Source organism: Clytia hemisphaerica, unplaced genomic scaffold, assembly GCF_902728285.1.
Source record: "Clytia hemisphaerica strain Z4C2 unplaced genomic scaffold, Clytia hemisphaerica genome assembly, whole genome shotgun sequence".
NCBI lineage: Eukaryota > Metazoa > Cnidaria > Hydrozoa > Leptothecata > Clytiidae > Clytia > Clytia hemisphaerica.
Window position 1 is genome coordinate 364,717 of NW_027103882.1, and position 17,835 is coordinate 382,551.

At 33.4% G+C, this 17,835-nt stretch overlaps 1 protein-coding gene across 1 annotated transcript in view; it reads left to right on the forward strand.

Annotated features, from left to right (window-relative positions):
- Positions 1–1,275: 1,275 nt before the first annotated feature.
- The window catches only part of LOC136808490 (uncharacterized), a 152,246-nt gene continuing 135,686 nt past the window's right edge, over positions 1,276–17,835 (forward strand). The window contains exon 1 of the mRNA XM_067065022.1: positions 1,276–1,631. Within this exon, the coding sequence (XP_066921123.1) occupies positions 1,367–1,631 (265 nt within the window). The 5' untranslated portion in view covers positions 1,276–1,366. The remainder of the gene's footprint in view (positions 1,632–17,835) is intronic.

Here is a 17,835-nt window from a genome sequence, read left to right on the forward strand (position 1 = left end):
GTAAACACACACGTTTAAGCGTATTAATATATAGATTCGCAAAGGTTTTATCGGCTCCAAACAATGCAATTCACTCTATAAAGGCTTACGTCAGTAGAAAAATGGAATTTTAGTGAACTTTGAGCGCCAAAACTTTATTATAAACTTTCATCTATTAAGACTTTTCTATGCGAATTATGGAATTATTGAAAACACATTACAAAAAATGGGTTTAAGATAATGTCAAATTTTCAATGCCCAATTAGAAAAATTTCTCATGCAATTCAAGAATTCACTTTGAAAATTGGAGAATTCTTGCATTTTTCCACAAATCAGTAATTATGTTTTAATAATTACCTTGTTCATATATACATCAAAAAACGCGAAATTTAATGTAGACTTCAAATATGTACTTTGTTTTGCGAAATTCGAATGCTAAAATAATTTTATTTTCGATTGAAAAATCCATATAAAAAGTCTTTTTCAAACATGTGTGTTCGCCCTTAAATACACCGAGTAGCCTTAGAACTTAGAAGTTCTTTTTATTTATTTCTTACGATGGCTCTGAGGGAGAATTTCCTCTCCATTTCAAATTCTCTTTTCCTTTTAAAACAAACAATAGGTTCTATTGTTTAACAAAAGGAGAAGTGAATTTCAAAAGGAGAATTATTTTCACCTTTTGTCAAAAGGAGAATTTTTTTCACCTTTTGTCAACAGGAGAATTTTTTATTCGCCTGGAATTGGATTTTTAGACTAGCCGTCATGTATTTTAACCTTGAATTTTAACCTTAACCTTAATCGTGAGTTGATGAGGAAAAGCTTAGTATTTCCCGTTGTCTTCGGACCATCTTTAATCTGGCGTTTTTACAAAAACCATGCGGGCTGCGCAACTTATGTAGAAAACAATTTGCTTCAAATTCTTCATAGGAGATTCACTTCTATCATTCGGCTTTACTTCATTTTTCCCTCCTTACTCTGAATATGCGGTCCGTTTTGTTTCTGGGAAATTTAATAAAGGTTATCATGTCACGGCATGGCTATTAGCTAGTACTGTTCATATTCAACGCGAATGATTGTCCACACTCGTGTGCATTCCCTTAGAATTCCTATTTCCATTTTGTCAAAAGATGAAGTGAAAAAAATTTTATATTTCACTTCTCCTTTTCATTAAAAGGAACGGAGAAATTTTGAAAAAGAGAATAAAACCGCTTTCAGAGCCATCGTAATTTCTTTTCTAGTTACTTTATGTTTGTCTTAATTTCTATTTACAGTTTGAACTCCTCTCTTGTACGAAGCAAAGATATCTGATAGTTAATGTTATCAAAAAAAGTGTTTTTGAAGATAATTTTTCAAACAAGAGTGAGACACCAAACTCAGAGAAGCAAAGATGAGTAATTCAGGAGGATCATCGAAAACTGCAACCTTTAAGAAGGATTATGATTCAGAAGTAAGAGAAGCTAAAGTTTACATATTATTATTGGAGCTTCCTAGTTTGGCAAATGCTGATCTACCAAATGATTTCAAACACTGGGGTCTTATTTTTAACTTTGGTAACAGAAAAGTTTTATATGAACTCAATAATCCAGGTGGACAAAAGTCTGGAGGAATAATTGAAGCATCATGGAAGAATCTTGGAGACGACTTTATTCTTGGTATGTATAAACTAAAATCTGTTTCAAAATAACAGCGACAAAAAGGTTCTGATAGAACGAGAATTAAATACCAGTTAAAGTGCATGTTGAACAGATTAAAAACAAGCCACACGTTGAATGGACCTACCTGAAGATGAAAGTCAAATAAAAATAGAAAAATTGCTAGAGAGTAAGAAAATCCAGTGAGCAGCTTGAATTTGATATAGAAAAGAACATTTTTTTAAGTCATACACAATCACTGCCGAATAAGGTATGCATGTCACGCTAGGACTTGAACAACGGAATCTTTAAACTTCCGTGGCAAACAATATCCCCTAGATTTCAGAACACATCGTACCATAAAAGAATAATATGTTTAGGGAGAATAATAAAAGAATTGAAGACCAGGACAAGTGATCTCCTAGAAGATAAGAACGCCCATTTCTCAAAAATTGATTTGCCGGCCGGTTAGTTCAAAATGCGGGTCACAGGACACAGGTTGCAGGTCAGAGGTTGCAGGTAAGAGGTTGCAGACCGGAAAACATTATAAGATTGTAATGTTACATGAATACATAACATCATAACACACATCAGAAAAAAACTAATGATGGAATTTCGAGAAAATGCTAAAAAAACTGGTTTTCCGGTATATTTCCAGCATTTTCGGCCGAGAAAATATTTTTTGCATCAGTGTACAAATTTTCATGACAAAAAGACAAATACAACTTTTATGTTAATTTAAGAAATATTCAAGATTCAAATTTTCGGCGATTTCAGCTGTTCCGCCGATTTTTAGAAAGTTCCAGCTACCAAAATCAGTTACATTGAAAATTAAACCATGCTTAATTTGGGCATTGTTATGAATAGCGTTTTTGTTTGAAAAAACAAGATATACAACGAAAAAATCCAATGAAAATCTGACTCGGACTCGGTTATATTTTAGGCATTGCTAATAGTAATACGCATCTTTGTGCAAGAAATCAGAAAAAACTAATGATGAAATCTCGAGAAAATGCCAAAAAACGGGTTTTCCGGCATATTTCTGGCATCATCTCAAATTTAAAAGAAAATAGTGTGGAGTTTGAAAGATGATCTTGAGCTTTTCAGCCATACCTTTATACAATCTCTCTTTATCCCTATATACAATATAAAACATTGCCAGCTTATCATTGGTAGATAGTTTTTGAATTTCTCTGAATTTTCCTTCTATTAGTTTTAGTTTTTTATACTCCCCCTTCTCATAGACCCGGTAGGATTTTGTCAGCCAGTGGGGATAAAAATAACAGACTGAGACTCAATGGGGATTGATATTCCCATAATATTTATGACTGTGGATTTCAATTCTTTTGTTTTCAAGTCAGAAAATTCAGTGGGTATGGGAAGCATAATATTTTGCAATGAGGACTGGTTTGTTTGATTAATTTCAGTCGGACAAAATTTGGAGGATAATTTTCCACCAGGGACGATATTTTGGCCAACTTTTCCAGTGGAAAGAGGTCCCAGTGGGTCTGTGAAAAGGGGGTGTTTTTATAAATCAATACTTTTCTTTTCGACAATGACAGATCTTCACTGTATATAGTATGCGGCCCGCAAAACGTCGGTTAAATCTAAAATTTCTCTCAAATTCAAATCCAAAGGGAAAAGAAGTTTACTTTTATTTTCTGAAAGTTAAAGTTATGATTTTTATAACATATTTCAAGATTTTCGATGATGCAAAGTCCAGACCGAATATTTAGAAATTTTCGAAATGACAATTTTGATTTAACGATGTCTTAATGAAGATTCTGAAAACCAATTTCCTTTGAAAATTGTTCCATTCATGTAGGGTGTTCCTAAAAGGTGGAGCATCCCTTTTTGTCCTAAATTTTACAAACTGATGCTTGAGTTCATGATAAAATGATACTAAAACCTTCGATTGATAATTTACAAAAATCAGAATCAATATTGCCATAAAACTTAAGTCGCAATAGTAATTATTTTCCCCAAAGGTACATATTGAAATCTACTAATTTTTCATCATGGTCAGGCGCCATGTTGTCTTCCTTCTTCTATGCGTACCCCGATAAGTAGCCCAATTGAGGGTACCTTTTGAGAACATCCCATTCATGTATGGAAATATGCTGTGAAAATTTCAGAAAAACCGCTTAACTGAAACTGAAAATATCAAGCTTTAAAAAAATACAGAATGTGCCGTTTTTGCTAATTCAGCGAAGATTTCTATGTATAACATTAATTTTTTGTTACAAACTTTTAGCCCTATTATTATCAGGCTTTTTCGGGGTTCCTTATTCTCAAGGGGGGTGTTTTCCACCGAGCCTTGCATAACTTTTGATCTAGAAAAGCTATGGACTTGAAACTTGGCAGTAATGTTCTCTACCAATTAAGGAATTCATATAAAAAAATTTGGGTTGATGACGTCATCATAAAGGTGATGATGTCATCACAAAGTTTCACAGTTATCGCTGACCAGTGAAAAAGTACTTTTTAATAAAATAGCAATTACAGTTGAACAAATGGAGATTTTTCATTTCTGTTTTGAATTTCTAGAAGCAAAAAGAATATCTTTAACATATTTACCGGCTTTTAACATAATAATAAAATTGACATTTAAAATGCATGCAGAAGATGAGTAAATTTTTGATGACGTCCTCACTTTTTGAAAAATGTTTTAATATTTTTAATTTCGCATAGCGAAAGTATAACGATAGTCTTTCGCGGTGCGGAATAAAATGGTTTTCATATTTCTAGAACATTCTCGAATATTCTTATTCCAACCCCCCCCCCCGCTTATTAATTTTTGGGAAAATGTTTTTGAAAGTTCCCTTTTTTGTCCTAATTCAGCTGTATTAGCCTCCTTTTCAAAAATTTTCCACCCAGGACATTTTTATTCCAACCCCCCCCCCCGCTTATTAAGTTTGAGATTTTTCCAACCCCCCGCTTATTCCAACCCCCGGCTATTAGGTACCCGAGAGTAGGCATATTTGAGGCTCAAAAAATTGATTTTGCTAAGCATAATGAGACTTGCACAAATTTATCCCATGCTTATAAAAAAACGTGTAGCTAAAGGTGTTTTTTTTAAGGACTAAAAGGGGACCAAAGCGAGTTTGAGTTACATTGGACAGCTTTTTTACTTTCAAGGGAAAACACATTGAAGGTCAAAACAATGTAAATGTAATAACAAAGTTATTGACAAGGCATCAAAGACAAAAATACCACTAAAATACAATGAGGTTATAATATATAACAAGTCATTTTTTTGTGACCTAGCTCTGAAAATAATACAAAAATCGAATCCTTCATGGTATACATATGGTTGTTCAGTTTCTTTCATGAAAATATCTCTTAGTTAAGAATAGAATTAGAAAATTGAAAAACTCAAATTGTACTACTTTTGTTAATAATGATACCAGAATTGTGTACAAAATAAGATCACAAAATACTAAAATGATACTAATTTCCTACTACTGTAATTAAATTTCAACCCAGGGCATTTAAAATTTACACCCATCATGTTTTCTTCCAATTATAGGTATAACAAAAGAAAGTTTAAAAATCAAATATTTTAAAGCACTCCATAATTTTATAATATTAGATCAGTCCAAATTTGTGACCCCTTTGTAATGCATACCAGCCTTGTTTTTTTATAATTCTGCAAGGAGGAAAAGATTAAACCATCTCTATGATAACCAGATTGTTATCTTTAGTCATATCATGTTAAAAAGCTAATAAAAAAAATTGTGATTTAAATGATCAGGGTTCACTTTGTTCAGCTTATTCTAGTTCATTTCGCAAAGAGCGTTTTTTTCCTTGTTTGGTCTTTCACTTGTGTTTCTCACGTATGTCCTTAGCATATGAGAAGGATCGAATGCGCACATACAATCCAAACATTTGCTCCAAAAGATCCTTGCCAACATCCTTCTCAATGGACAAAAGAGAAAAGTCTACCAGCTTTTGCCAATATAACTTGACAACATCATTTTTCATTAAGGATTGGACCATGGGACGAAAATCAATTCTGGTCACATGACCAACAGTTTTTTTTCAAAAAAATTAACTCGGCTTGTTCAAATAACCTAACACTATCCATAGAGCAATACCATAAGCCACCTCTATCTCTGGAGTGTACAAGCTTATACGATGCTGTTGCATCTATCTTAAATGATTTCAATAGTTGAATAGCCTGTTGAAATTTACTTTTACTCCAGTTTTTACTTTTCCTTAGCTTCAAATATAGTTTTCTAATAACATGACCAGTAATGTATTACACAGCCCATAACCTTCTTTCTCAGACAATTTAGTTTTAACTGTTTGGCTAGTTGAAGCAGCAGCATCAGATGTCATATGCGTAATACATATATTAGACAGCTCCATCATTAATAAAAAACTGGCTCTTTTGTTGTTCATTAAGTTGAAGCTAACTGCAATCCGTCGAAATTTCTCTAGGAAGGAACACATCAGTATTGCTTGGTTTGAATTTGAGAATCATTTCCTTCAACAGCTCAAAAAGTTCCTTTGACTTTTCCTCTGACATTTCAAAGCCTATAAAGACATCTCGAAAAGATGATGGAAAGCACGTATCTTCAGCAAGGTTAGATGCTGATTCTTTGATGAGTTTTTTTAAGATCACATGGGCCAAGCCGATCTTTTGCCGTTTTATCGAGCTCTTCTTGAATTTTCTGCTTTTCAGTCAACCCAACATCAGGGTGTTTTGATGCCCTGTGACGTTTGATACCGCCTTTGGTCTTGCAGATTTTATTACATCCGTTAACATCACAACTGAAAGATGATTGCTGGGAACTTTCCGTAAGCTGAAGAAGAAAACAAAGGGAAATTAAAATATAAAAACACAAGCAAAACTAAAGATTCTGTATAAATTTGTGGTGACCAGAGAATGTGTAATGACAACCATGTAATCAGATCAGAGTGTACCTGATTGCTGATTGGCCATGGTATCATGGCTCAAATCCAACTTACATTTCTAATAGTATATATAAAACAGATAGGGAATCATTAGAGATCATGAAAAAGAAAAAAAGATTGATATGACCCTTTTAACTGAAAAAAAACAAGCAAAAAAACAAAACAAAGCTAAATCTTACATTCCCTTAAGGAAATAACTGAAGTATGCTCAAGTATGATTCAAGTATTCATTTAGTATGAGAAATTAGGTATGATTTTTTTCAAATGCAGACTTGCGAAAGCAGACTAAAATTTGTCATACTTGGAATGCATACTCAAACTTCATGTTAATGCATACTTAAATTAAGTATGCATTTGAGAAAATTCATACTTGTAGTATGCCAAAAATTTTCCGTTAGCATACTTGACATTGCATGCTTGTAGTATGCCTGATTTTTAATGCATACTTAAATTAAGTATGCATTTGAGAAAATTCATACTTGTAGTATGCAAAATTTCTTCCGTTTGCATACTTGATCTTGCATGCTTGTAGTATGCCTGATTTTTAATGCATACTTAAATTAAGTATGCATCATTTGAAAAAAATCATACTTGATGTACTCTTTGAAAGCACAAAATAGTATGACCAAGTAGTATGGCAGGAAGACTAAGCTAGCAGACTTGAATTGGAGATCAAAGAAGTAAAAAGAACAAATGGGTTATATAATCTGTACGATTTTTTACCGAAAATAAGAACAATTTGAATGTATAAAAAAGCAAAAAAAAAGTGAATATAGTTTTATAGTTATCTATTGCCAGTCGTCAATATCCAGTCGTCATTTAAGATCCGCGCCCCGTTCGCGCCACGGTTCCAGTCCGTGATTACGCGTCGTTCTTCTGCTTGGGTAGTTCTAAAATTCAAAAAGCCCGCTGTTAGTGCTAAAAGAAATGAATCGCCGCGCGGGCGGTAATGTTCGGGAAAATAGCCGTCAAGACTAGAACGGCTCAGGAATGTGTCAACATTGAGAAGTGAAAATCATTCTGCAAAATAGTCGAAATGGAACATCCAAATCAAAACAAAATGAACACAACATGTCGTTCTTTTCAGCTTCTGCTAGACAGGCTCATACATATGTAGAAATCTGTAGATATCAAACTAATCAAACGTGACTGAAAGTAAACTTACTTCTGGCAGACCCACATTTGTTATTTATCGTTCGTTTGCACATTGATTCCGAACATCCCTCCGCTGGTTTGTCACCTTCAGCCTTTTTATATGGCCACTTTGTTGTTGTATAGGCTAAGATGAAAGAAATTTTGAAAGTTCAACTCAGGTAAGTCCATTTGATGATAGATTTATATTAATTTCGCAAGTCTCATATAAAGGCAATGAATGTTAGGTGGAAAGGTCATAACTAACACATGTGTGCATTGACACAAGGCCAACTTTATTTCATACCTATCAACTCTTTGATGATGAAGGGGTTCAACGCTGGTTTTGAGGTCTTTGTTTTTTTATTTTCCTTTCCTTCAGCTGAAGACCTGAAATGAGGTTGCAATGTTACATGTTAAAGAAAGAGATGTTAATAAAATAAAACAATAGAGGCCATTTGTTAAAAATTGTTTGATTCCCATTATTTAACTCCGTAAGGCGGTTCAAAATTGTTCTATTCGCATCACCCGCCCGCATCAAATTTTCCAGTGATCTTCCAGTGCGGAGATGTGGAAAAAAATCTGGGAAGAGCAATTTGTTCTTTCAAAGTATAGCTTTTATCTCAATTTTTCTGACGACCATCGAAAAATTGTTTTGCTCGCGTTACCACCCGCCCCTGAGTTACTAGCCTGGGAATCCATGCTATGATTTCTTCTTTGATAAACTGATGGCGAAATGTATAGCATGGTACGGGCTGAGAGTTTGAATTTCTCAGATCCCAATAACGGTTGAAAACATAGCCAATCAAATTTTGGTTATTCTTTTACTGGTCACACTTTCTTAGAGAAAGCGCAACTTTCAAAATTTGGTTTTTATTTTAGTAAGTGCAGGGGTTTTTCCAAGCACTAAGCAATGCCTCCGTTTGTACTTGCAAATTGAGTTTTCATCAAAGGCGTAAGCCGTTATATCCAGCCAAAGGCTGGATAATAAAGGCTGGGTCCAGGGCTAGCCCTGGTGGGGGTTCAGGGGGCGAAGCCCCTTAAAGCTGAGCATAAAAAGCTGAGCATAATTTGGCCTTAACTGGCACTTTAAAACGGTTAAAAGTGAATGAATTTCTAGAATTTAGCGATGAACAAAATGAATGAATTACTGAAAAGTCCTCTCAACTCTTTTAACAAATTTAATAAAACTGTATAAAATGGTGTAACAAATGGTACAGAACTGCCCAAATGATAAAAAAACTCTACTAGAATTAGAAAAAAGTTACAAAAATAAAGAAGAAGAAGTGGATGTATTTTTTATGTATTTTGCACTTTTAGCATTATAGAACTAAGTTCTTTACCTTCAAAAAAGTTTTTCAAAAGAAACTCAAAAGGTCTCACTATCCAGCTCTTAAAAGCTTTTACTACAAGTTTTATTCATTTTATTCCTTTTAATGGGCTTAAATAAGGGGAAGAAAGAGTGAGAAAGTATTTTATTATGGTGAAATTTGATCTTTTACTTCTTTTGTGAAAATTTTCTTTCAAATTGAGTTTCTGAAACTCAATTTGAATTGAGTTTAATGCCTCCGTCTAACGGAGGCATTTGAGTGCTTGGAAAAACCACTGTAAAGTGAGGACAGCGCTAAATTCAAATTTCCCACGACGGGTCTCCTGTCTACTGAGTTACTGGTATGATTAAAAAGAACCCGGGAATGTTTTTGACCGCCCATCCATACGCATGCATTTTTAACACCTGTTGCAACGCGAACAGAGCATTTTTTCAATGATCGCCTAAACATGGGTGGTCGGTAGTGAAATTCCAAAAATAAAGATAAATATAAAATTGACTTTGCTACAAAGTTTTTGTTTTCATTGCTTTACAGACTGCCCAATTTTCAACATTTATGTAGTTCATCAGAGGTTTTCAGAATTTTATTTTCAATTTTTTATTTTATCCTTGAATACACCCTTCTCGCAATTCAAACTTCTCAGAAATGGCCCCGGAAAATGTGCACTCCACCGCACCGTTGTGTATAAAATTGTTTGGGAAGTAAACGAACGCATTATTGCCTGCGAGGGGTTAGGGAAAGTGGGTTTTCAGTTTCTAACTTTTGATAGCAATCTTTTCTGCAAAAGATTTTCAGGGTGGTATAATATCATGAATAGATTGAACAAACTAAAATTTGAGGGGAGTTTGTTCGACAGAACTTTCGAAAAGCTCAAAAAACCAACTTTCCCTAAGAAAACGCAGGCAAAAACAGGTTTGTTTTCCAGAGTCAAAACGGTGGAGAGCATCAAAATAATGCGTGCGCATTAGTTTCACAAATTACAGGAAAGGTGTATTCAAGCTTTTTGTGTCTTTTTATTTTCTATTTCGCATTTTTGTCACGATGTAGTTTTTGCTGCCTTTTTAGGAGATTTAATAAACAAAATTCTAATTTTATGTTTATTTTTTTGCCGAACGACCCTCTTTTTTGGGTAGCTTGGCCCTTAAAATAACAAATTAAATTAGCCTCACCTAACAGGCTAAAATCTAATATTGAGGTGCTAGTTGAAATTGTTTATGGAAATGAAGAAAAGTACATAATCTTACATTGCCAACTCTTCTTTGGAGAATTTCATTGATAATAGCTCATTCACAAATGGTCTCCATTCCTTCAAATTTTTAGATGCTATCCTCAGCTTCAAGATATCATCATCCGTTAACAATATGTGAGGCGTCCGTGGATGCAACTGTTTCATTGTATTTTGTCCAACGGTGAAAAACTCTTTGGAGGGTGGTGTCAACGTCTGCTGATATGATAGAAAATATCGAATAATTCAATTTTAACTGGGTAAGGCCTTTTTCTATTATTGATTGTGCAAGCATGCTCACCTGGTCAAAATTCTCAATAATTTTGGCAACAGAATCTGCATGATCAATGTTTAATTTCAATCAAAAATTTAATTTATTGTGTTATTTTAGGGAATTAGCTTTAAGACCTGACTTGGTAACACAAAAATTAGGTCAAAATAACTGTTTGATTTTTTATTTTACTAGAAAACTGGTCGATTTCTAAATTCAAAAGCCAATTCTAATTTTCGTAAAATTTCCTTCCAAACATTTAATATTTCCCTATTACCTCACTTTGTCCACTTGTCAAAACTGATGCTGAGGGTTCTTTGAATAATGGACCATTCTATGATGGAATAAAGAAAGATAGGAATTTAGAAGATGAGTGCTATATAAAATTTCTGACCTTTAATTTTCAATTTTACAAGATTAAATATACCTTCAAAAATAATCTCTCAAATATGTATACTGCCACACTCAGCCTTGTGGTATCAGCATTGCTAGTTTTCTTGAAACCCCATTTGGAATGATGCATATGAAAAAATGTACTGAGTTCTCACCTTAACTGTTGGAGGTGTAAATTTATTGACCAACTGGGTCAGTTGAGTGTTCTTCTTTGGCTTAGATCCACTCGGTGTAACATTTCCACATTCCTGAAAGTTGATTTTAAGAAAAGTTTTTGTGAATGTATTGGTATGGTTTTTTAAAGTAAAAATTGTTTCGTTTTTCAAATCTAAAGAATCTAGTAAGGTACATTATGGAATTTAACTGAAGTATGTCCTGGCATTTCCTTTGTAAATTGAGACAAAATTTCATGTTTCATGTTTTAAACTATCTCAATATGCAACTATCTTCTTACCAATGTGACATTGGGCAATACATCCTGCACCTTGAATGGTTTACTTTGACTATCACTACTAATCACCTAGAAAAGAATTTTAGATAAACCTTATTTGTATGTCTAGTACCTTAATGGAAGAAATTTTCGCGAGAAGAAATTCCGCGAAACACACCAAAATGGCTGAACCGCGAAATCAATTCCGCGAAACACGAATATTCTCACAATTAAAAAAATCACCCCTAAAATTGGTCTTTTTAGGGCAAATAGGGCTTTTCGTAGACAAATAATTCCCTCAACCGCGAAATTAAATTCCGTGAAACTTTTGAAATCGGCTCATTCGCGAAATTAAATTCCGCAACATTTGCCATTTGAAACTCTGATTCGCGAAATTAAATTCCGCAAAAATTTCTTCCCTTAAGGTAGGTGCCATGAAAAGATAACATTAATAAAAATTTTGGTTTTTTAAAAAAAATCTTTTTAAACCTGGAAAATCCCAAGGAGAAAAATGATTTTGTCCCAAATACAGCGTAACTTTTTTTTTCGTTTGAAATTTGTTCCTGTTTAAATTAGCTCCCCAACAAGATAACATTTCTTTTATTTTTTTAGTTTCTTACCGTACTGTTGTGGTTGGAACAACATTGTTTATTGACTCCAGCGTTGAAATTATGTCAGGCACAAATATTGACTTGATTTGATGGAGTTGTTGATCTAGTATGTAAGTTATTTTAATTTGTAATTGCAAAGTTAAATATACATAACTAACTACTTAGCCTGTAACTGCCTTAAAATCGTTTTTTTTTTTTTAATCTTCAGAATAAAGAAAGTGTGATACCTCACCCTCCGTCAAAAATGGCCGAAAAAATTGCTATTTTGGCAGGTCTGGAGCAAAATTCAAGATGGCGTATCTTTTTGGACAACCCTACCTCTGATTTGTATCTGCCTTGTCGCTTCTTCGAGCTCTCTTCTCAATCGCAAACACTTTGAACATTCTTTGTCTATGAAATGTTAAGAAGACAACACTGTAAATTTTAAAATTGATTTCATAGATGGCACAGAATTACTTTTGCAAGTTGCCTAAAGTCAAATTAGTTGAAAAAATATGACCACCACCTGTGGTGTTTGGCATGCTCTTGAATTTCAGGGTATATCAGAAAAATTTGAGTTATGACTGTGAGTGTCGGTACTTAATTCTCGAAACATATCTACTACTTTAATCGTAGAAATTTTAGCGAGATTAATTTTAGCGCATATTAGCGAGTCAGGAAAATCTTGATTTTTTTTGGATTTATTTTAGCGAATCACGATTTCAAAAAATTTCGCGTGGATAAATTTTAGCGAATACTCGTCTGGCAAAAATTTCGCGTGGATTAATTTTAGCGAGGGCAATGATTTTGAGGAAAAAATAATGTTTATTAATACAAAAATCAATATAGTCACATGTCTTTGTAACACAATTCTTGACTAAGAACAGAAAAACTTGGAAATTTACTATTTTTTGAAAAAAAATATGAAAATGATAACAAAATGATAAATAAGGAAGAAAAAACATACTGGATTTATTTTAGCGAATCAGCTTTTCGAAAAATTTCGCGCGGATAAATTTTAGCGATCTCTCAATTCGGTGCGTTTAAGCGAGATTTATTTTAGCGAAAATAGGGAAAACTTGCTAAAACGCTAAAATTAGTCTCGCTAAAATTTCTACGATTAAAGTATAAACTTTTTTGATGTCGGCTACTTTTTAAGATAACATACCTTTTGTTGCGGTCATGTTGTAATAAACTGGTGATGGTGTTTCTATGGACAAAAGAAATAGATTTGTAACAGTTCATTAAGTCATTTTGCAAAAATTTGTTTTTCCTAATTGACTTATTATTATCTTGTGCCTTGTATGTATTGTACACCGATATTTATGAAATTTACTTACCTTTTGTGATGACAGGTAAGGGTAGATTGATTTTTGCAGGTGGGCTTTCAGTTTTGTTCCCACTTTGTTGCTGGCAAAGTGGTGGGTGTTCTAAAGTTTGTTTTGCTTCTGGTTTGGAACTTTTTGAGCATTCTTCAATTTCAAAATCTGTAGAAAAGTATAAGTGGAGCTGCAATTCAACAGTTGTTCGAATTTTAATGTTTAGGTCACACTTAAAATTTGGGCCTGAAGTTTCATGTTATGTTTTAAAAAAAAGTAGAAAAATCATTCTTTTTACCAATACTTGTAAACATTACTTATTTAAGAATCTGATACATCATCTAGGCCTATAATGATTTGGTTAACTTACCTTCACTTTCATCCATTCTTGAGATATTGTAGTTTAGCATGTCAGCATCCACAAATTGGTCCAGTATCTCATCGGACACACCCAGGTCTTTCAATGCATCTAAGAAAATATAAAAAGTAATGCTAGCCTCTGACGCACAACGTCAGTCACATTGAATGCTGGAATGGATAAATTGTGTTTAAATTATATTTAAAGGGTCAATACTTATATAAGACACCTAATTGACCATCTGAGCTTATTTCATACCTGTTTTATTCAAAATTTCCTGACCCAGAACGGATATTGTCTTCGCTTTAGCCTTTTTCACATTGTTTTCCTTGTCTAAAACAAAATATTGCAGCAATTAGCCTTCATTAGACCATAGCCAACACATGAACAGTTCTTACCACTGAAAATTGCCTTTAAGTGATAAGGAATTAATTAATGCTAAATTTGCCTTAATTTTGGTCATTTGCAATATTTCATTCCGCAAAAAAAATTTATTTTGGGGTTGCTTGCATTAATTTATTGTTGCCTTAAATATTCCCTTAAGGTAAATCTTAGATTACAGTTTTTACCTCTCTGCTCCTTGTTTATAATTGCCTCTGTCACGTCATTGGTCTTCTTTTTCTTTGAATTATTTTTCTTGGGTTCTGAAGGAAATTTGATAATTGTCATAACCCCTGTTTCATTGAAGCTGTGAAATTTGGAGTGAACATTTTAATATATTTTTAATTAAAACTTTTTTACATAGGTATCATATCAAAGACCTACCTTGGATGCAAGACACATTCTTCAGTCCTTCGGTTGTTTGGTCTGCTAAAAAAATACAGGTACAGTGATATCAAATTTTTTAATAAACAAAAGCAGTGAAGTATTTTTTAAAACATGCTTTTGGGACAAACTCAAGTTTGTTTTGCTTATTTCAAGTTATGGATTTATGACCACTACATATAAATTATTTACATTGTATCTTCTTTACCTTTCTCGTATTTTAGCTTTTTTGTTTGAGGCTTCTTTGTCTTTTCTGAAAAGAATAATTATGTGTTTCATTTAGTTCTGGCAACAATAATTCTTGTCCATTATCAGTGAGCCTTCATATTATGCTTATAATAAAGTATTTCAGGAGGGATATAATTTTTTTAACTGTTGGAATAAGCCAAATTTTATTCCTCGTGAAATATCGATACACTTTAGGTAACCTTTTTAAATGGTCAGGGCTGATGAGGTATTACAATAACAATAACTTTAATTGAATCTTTTTTCCTCAGATAAAATGGAATTTGCTAACCATGATCTTCAGAATAATTGTCATCCTGGTTTTCGTCTTGACTGAGCTCATCTACATCTTCTATAACAAACAAGGTGAAGCAATATTTTTATTTTTGAAATATAAGGAGTCGAAAATGATGAGGTTCACGAAAATCTGTCTCAAAGTATGTGGACATTTAGCTAAACAATTTCCCAGCCTGTATATATGCTAATTAGAAATTTTTTTTGAAAACTGGTAAAGGGTAAGATGAAGATGGTGCATTAATATATAGACGTTTTATAATATTTGAGCCTTGCTGAATTCAAATCTGCTCAGCTGTTTCTGTTAGTTAGTATATAATCGATTCTTCCTCTTTTTTAGGTCAGAAAATGCAAACCTATTTGACAGGTTATTGGTGTATTATAAAGAAACAGACTCATCAACACTGGAAAGACCATTATATAATATTTGAAGATGTTAAACCTTTAATCCTTCAGTTTGAAAGGCTCGTCGTTTTAAGTCTGTTCCAAACAAAAACAAACAGTGTACTCAACGAAGACAGTTTTTTTTTTTGCTAAAAGTTCATGTATCAAATTTTCGATTCAGAAAGAATTAAATACCTATAAATAAGAATATATGATTACAAACCTTCTATTGTTGTTGACCTTCTTTTGTGTCGTTTAATTTCCAGCAAGACGGCGGGATAGTATGCCTTATGGTGGGAATAATAAAAAGCATACTTCTTCAACTCCTCCAATTCTTTGAGGCTTATCTCTTTCCCGGTATCGATATCTTTTGGCTTAAGAGCCGCGAATGACTGTGTTAGTTTCATACGCTTTCCATTACTTTCTTCCTCAATAAATCTAATCTCCAAGAGTGGGCCATCATCTGTCGGTAACAAAAGAGAAAGATTACTAATTTCTCACAAGAACTTAACCCATTGATTCAAATACCCTTCCTTTGTGCTTATAAAAAACTTGTACATTGCGTTACTTCCGGGAAAAGTTAAGCATCAAACACTTTGATTTTTATACCTCTGTGCTTATAAAAAAATGATGATGTTCGTAGCGTTACTTCCGGGAATAGATGTGAAATTTATTACCTTTTTCTGGTTGTAATTTTGATGAAGGCTTTCTATCTCTCTGTACACGGCTTGCCATTTTGATTAAATTTAATGATTTGAATAATAGAGAATTATTCCCAGCAGATCACGTCTCAGTCTTTCCACTTCAACCAAAAATTGAAAATGGGCGCTCCTTCCCTTTAATTTTAACTTTCGAACGCGGAACATTCCATTCCCGATCGAACGTCAAAACATTCGATCTCCAATAACTACCCGGCAACTTTTCCGCCATATTTAAAATTCACTGGGCAATCACTAGACATTTTCCCGCAAAATTTTAGTTTCACAATGGCGTCGGACAAGGCGACAGGTCTATCCCTCTCGTACTTTTATCGACACAGGGAAATTTTTTATGAATCAACTTCAGACGAAGTCTTTAAAGAAGCTTTCGAGGTCGGGTGTAGTGAAGAATTTTCAGACGTTTCAGGTGGTCTCGATGAAACTGAATTCACCGATGTCACATCTTCGTTGGGAGGAACAGATGGTGATATTGAAATGACAAGTGCATACGAAGAAGAAGAGATATCTTACGTTGCAGATTCATCTGACCTGAACAAAGTATTCGAAGGTATTTAATCTTAATAATAATAGCTATACTTCTCCGCCTCAAATCTTTCTTATATAAGCAACCTGAGCGTGGTCAAGAAAGTTCCTGATTCGAAAATTGGAGTTTCTTATAAAAAAAATGTTAAAAACAACATGTCCTATTTGCTTCGTCTAAACGGTTTTGAATTATAACCTTCAGTTAGTACAAAATGACGGATAGATGGACAACTTCCTGCTTTGCTGGGTTGACTTTTTTTAGGTATATATAGGCAGCAGATAGCATAGGTAATGAAAATATACTTATGAATGAATAAATTTTTTTACAGTTTACATGTCAAGTCATGACAACTCTGGTAATGTGGATGATTATTCAGACGTTTTTCAATTAGACAAGGAATTTGAGGGTTACAATGGATTCCTTGATGATGGTGATTTTTGGGATGATGTTGTTGAAGAATTACATGGTAAGAATGTAGATTTTGCATAAAATTACTACTCTCGAGTTCCTAATAAATGAATATAAGTCTGGATTAGATTAGAGACAGGAGTACATTTAGTAAGTGGCGAGACTTCTTGTAAATACCTATTTCTCGTAAAATTCTTTTTTATAAGCTGTGAGATAAGTAAACTTTTTTGGCCCAAAAATATAGTGTAATATGGGGTCTAAAAATCTCAATTTTCCAACAATTTTTTTACCAACGGACCAACCGACTCATATTTTGGACCTAAAAATGATGCGAATACAAGTTATTTGTGCGATGTCGGCCCAGGGATAAAAAATTCTACGTGATTATGTTTACATCGGAATTTTTTTGGATTTTTCTCAAAATTTGCCTCCTACTATTCGTATGCGACGCGGTTTAGCAATTTAAGTCAAAAAGTTAATGAAGATTTCCCAAAAGTTATTTGGTTCTGAGTTACAATTTTCTCTTTGAAAGTGAGAGGCTGTTAACATTGCTACAGTTTTGTCACTTACGAAACCTGACCCACCCTAGAGGATACACCAAAAGAAGTTATATGATTTTTTTAAAAAGATTTTTGAGTTTAAGGAAAGTTTCTTCAGAAAGTTTGAAGTTGGTTATAATTTCTATTTTCTTGCTAAAAGTATCGGAAAATACAAGATATTTCCTTAAAAAATCTTGAATGTTACTGTACTGTATGGAAATCCTGAAGTTCTTCACAAGTAAATTGTTACTGAAAATCCATATCGTCAACGTGGTAAACTAGGTATTTTTCTTAAATAAAGATTTACACATAAAGATTTAAACTTCTGATTTTTCCATTAAATACAGATGATGCAGAAGTACCCATAGAAGAAACTGACCTTTCCAATTCTGGTGGAACA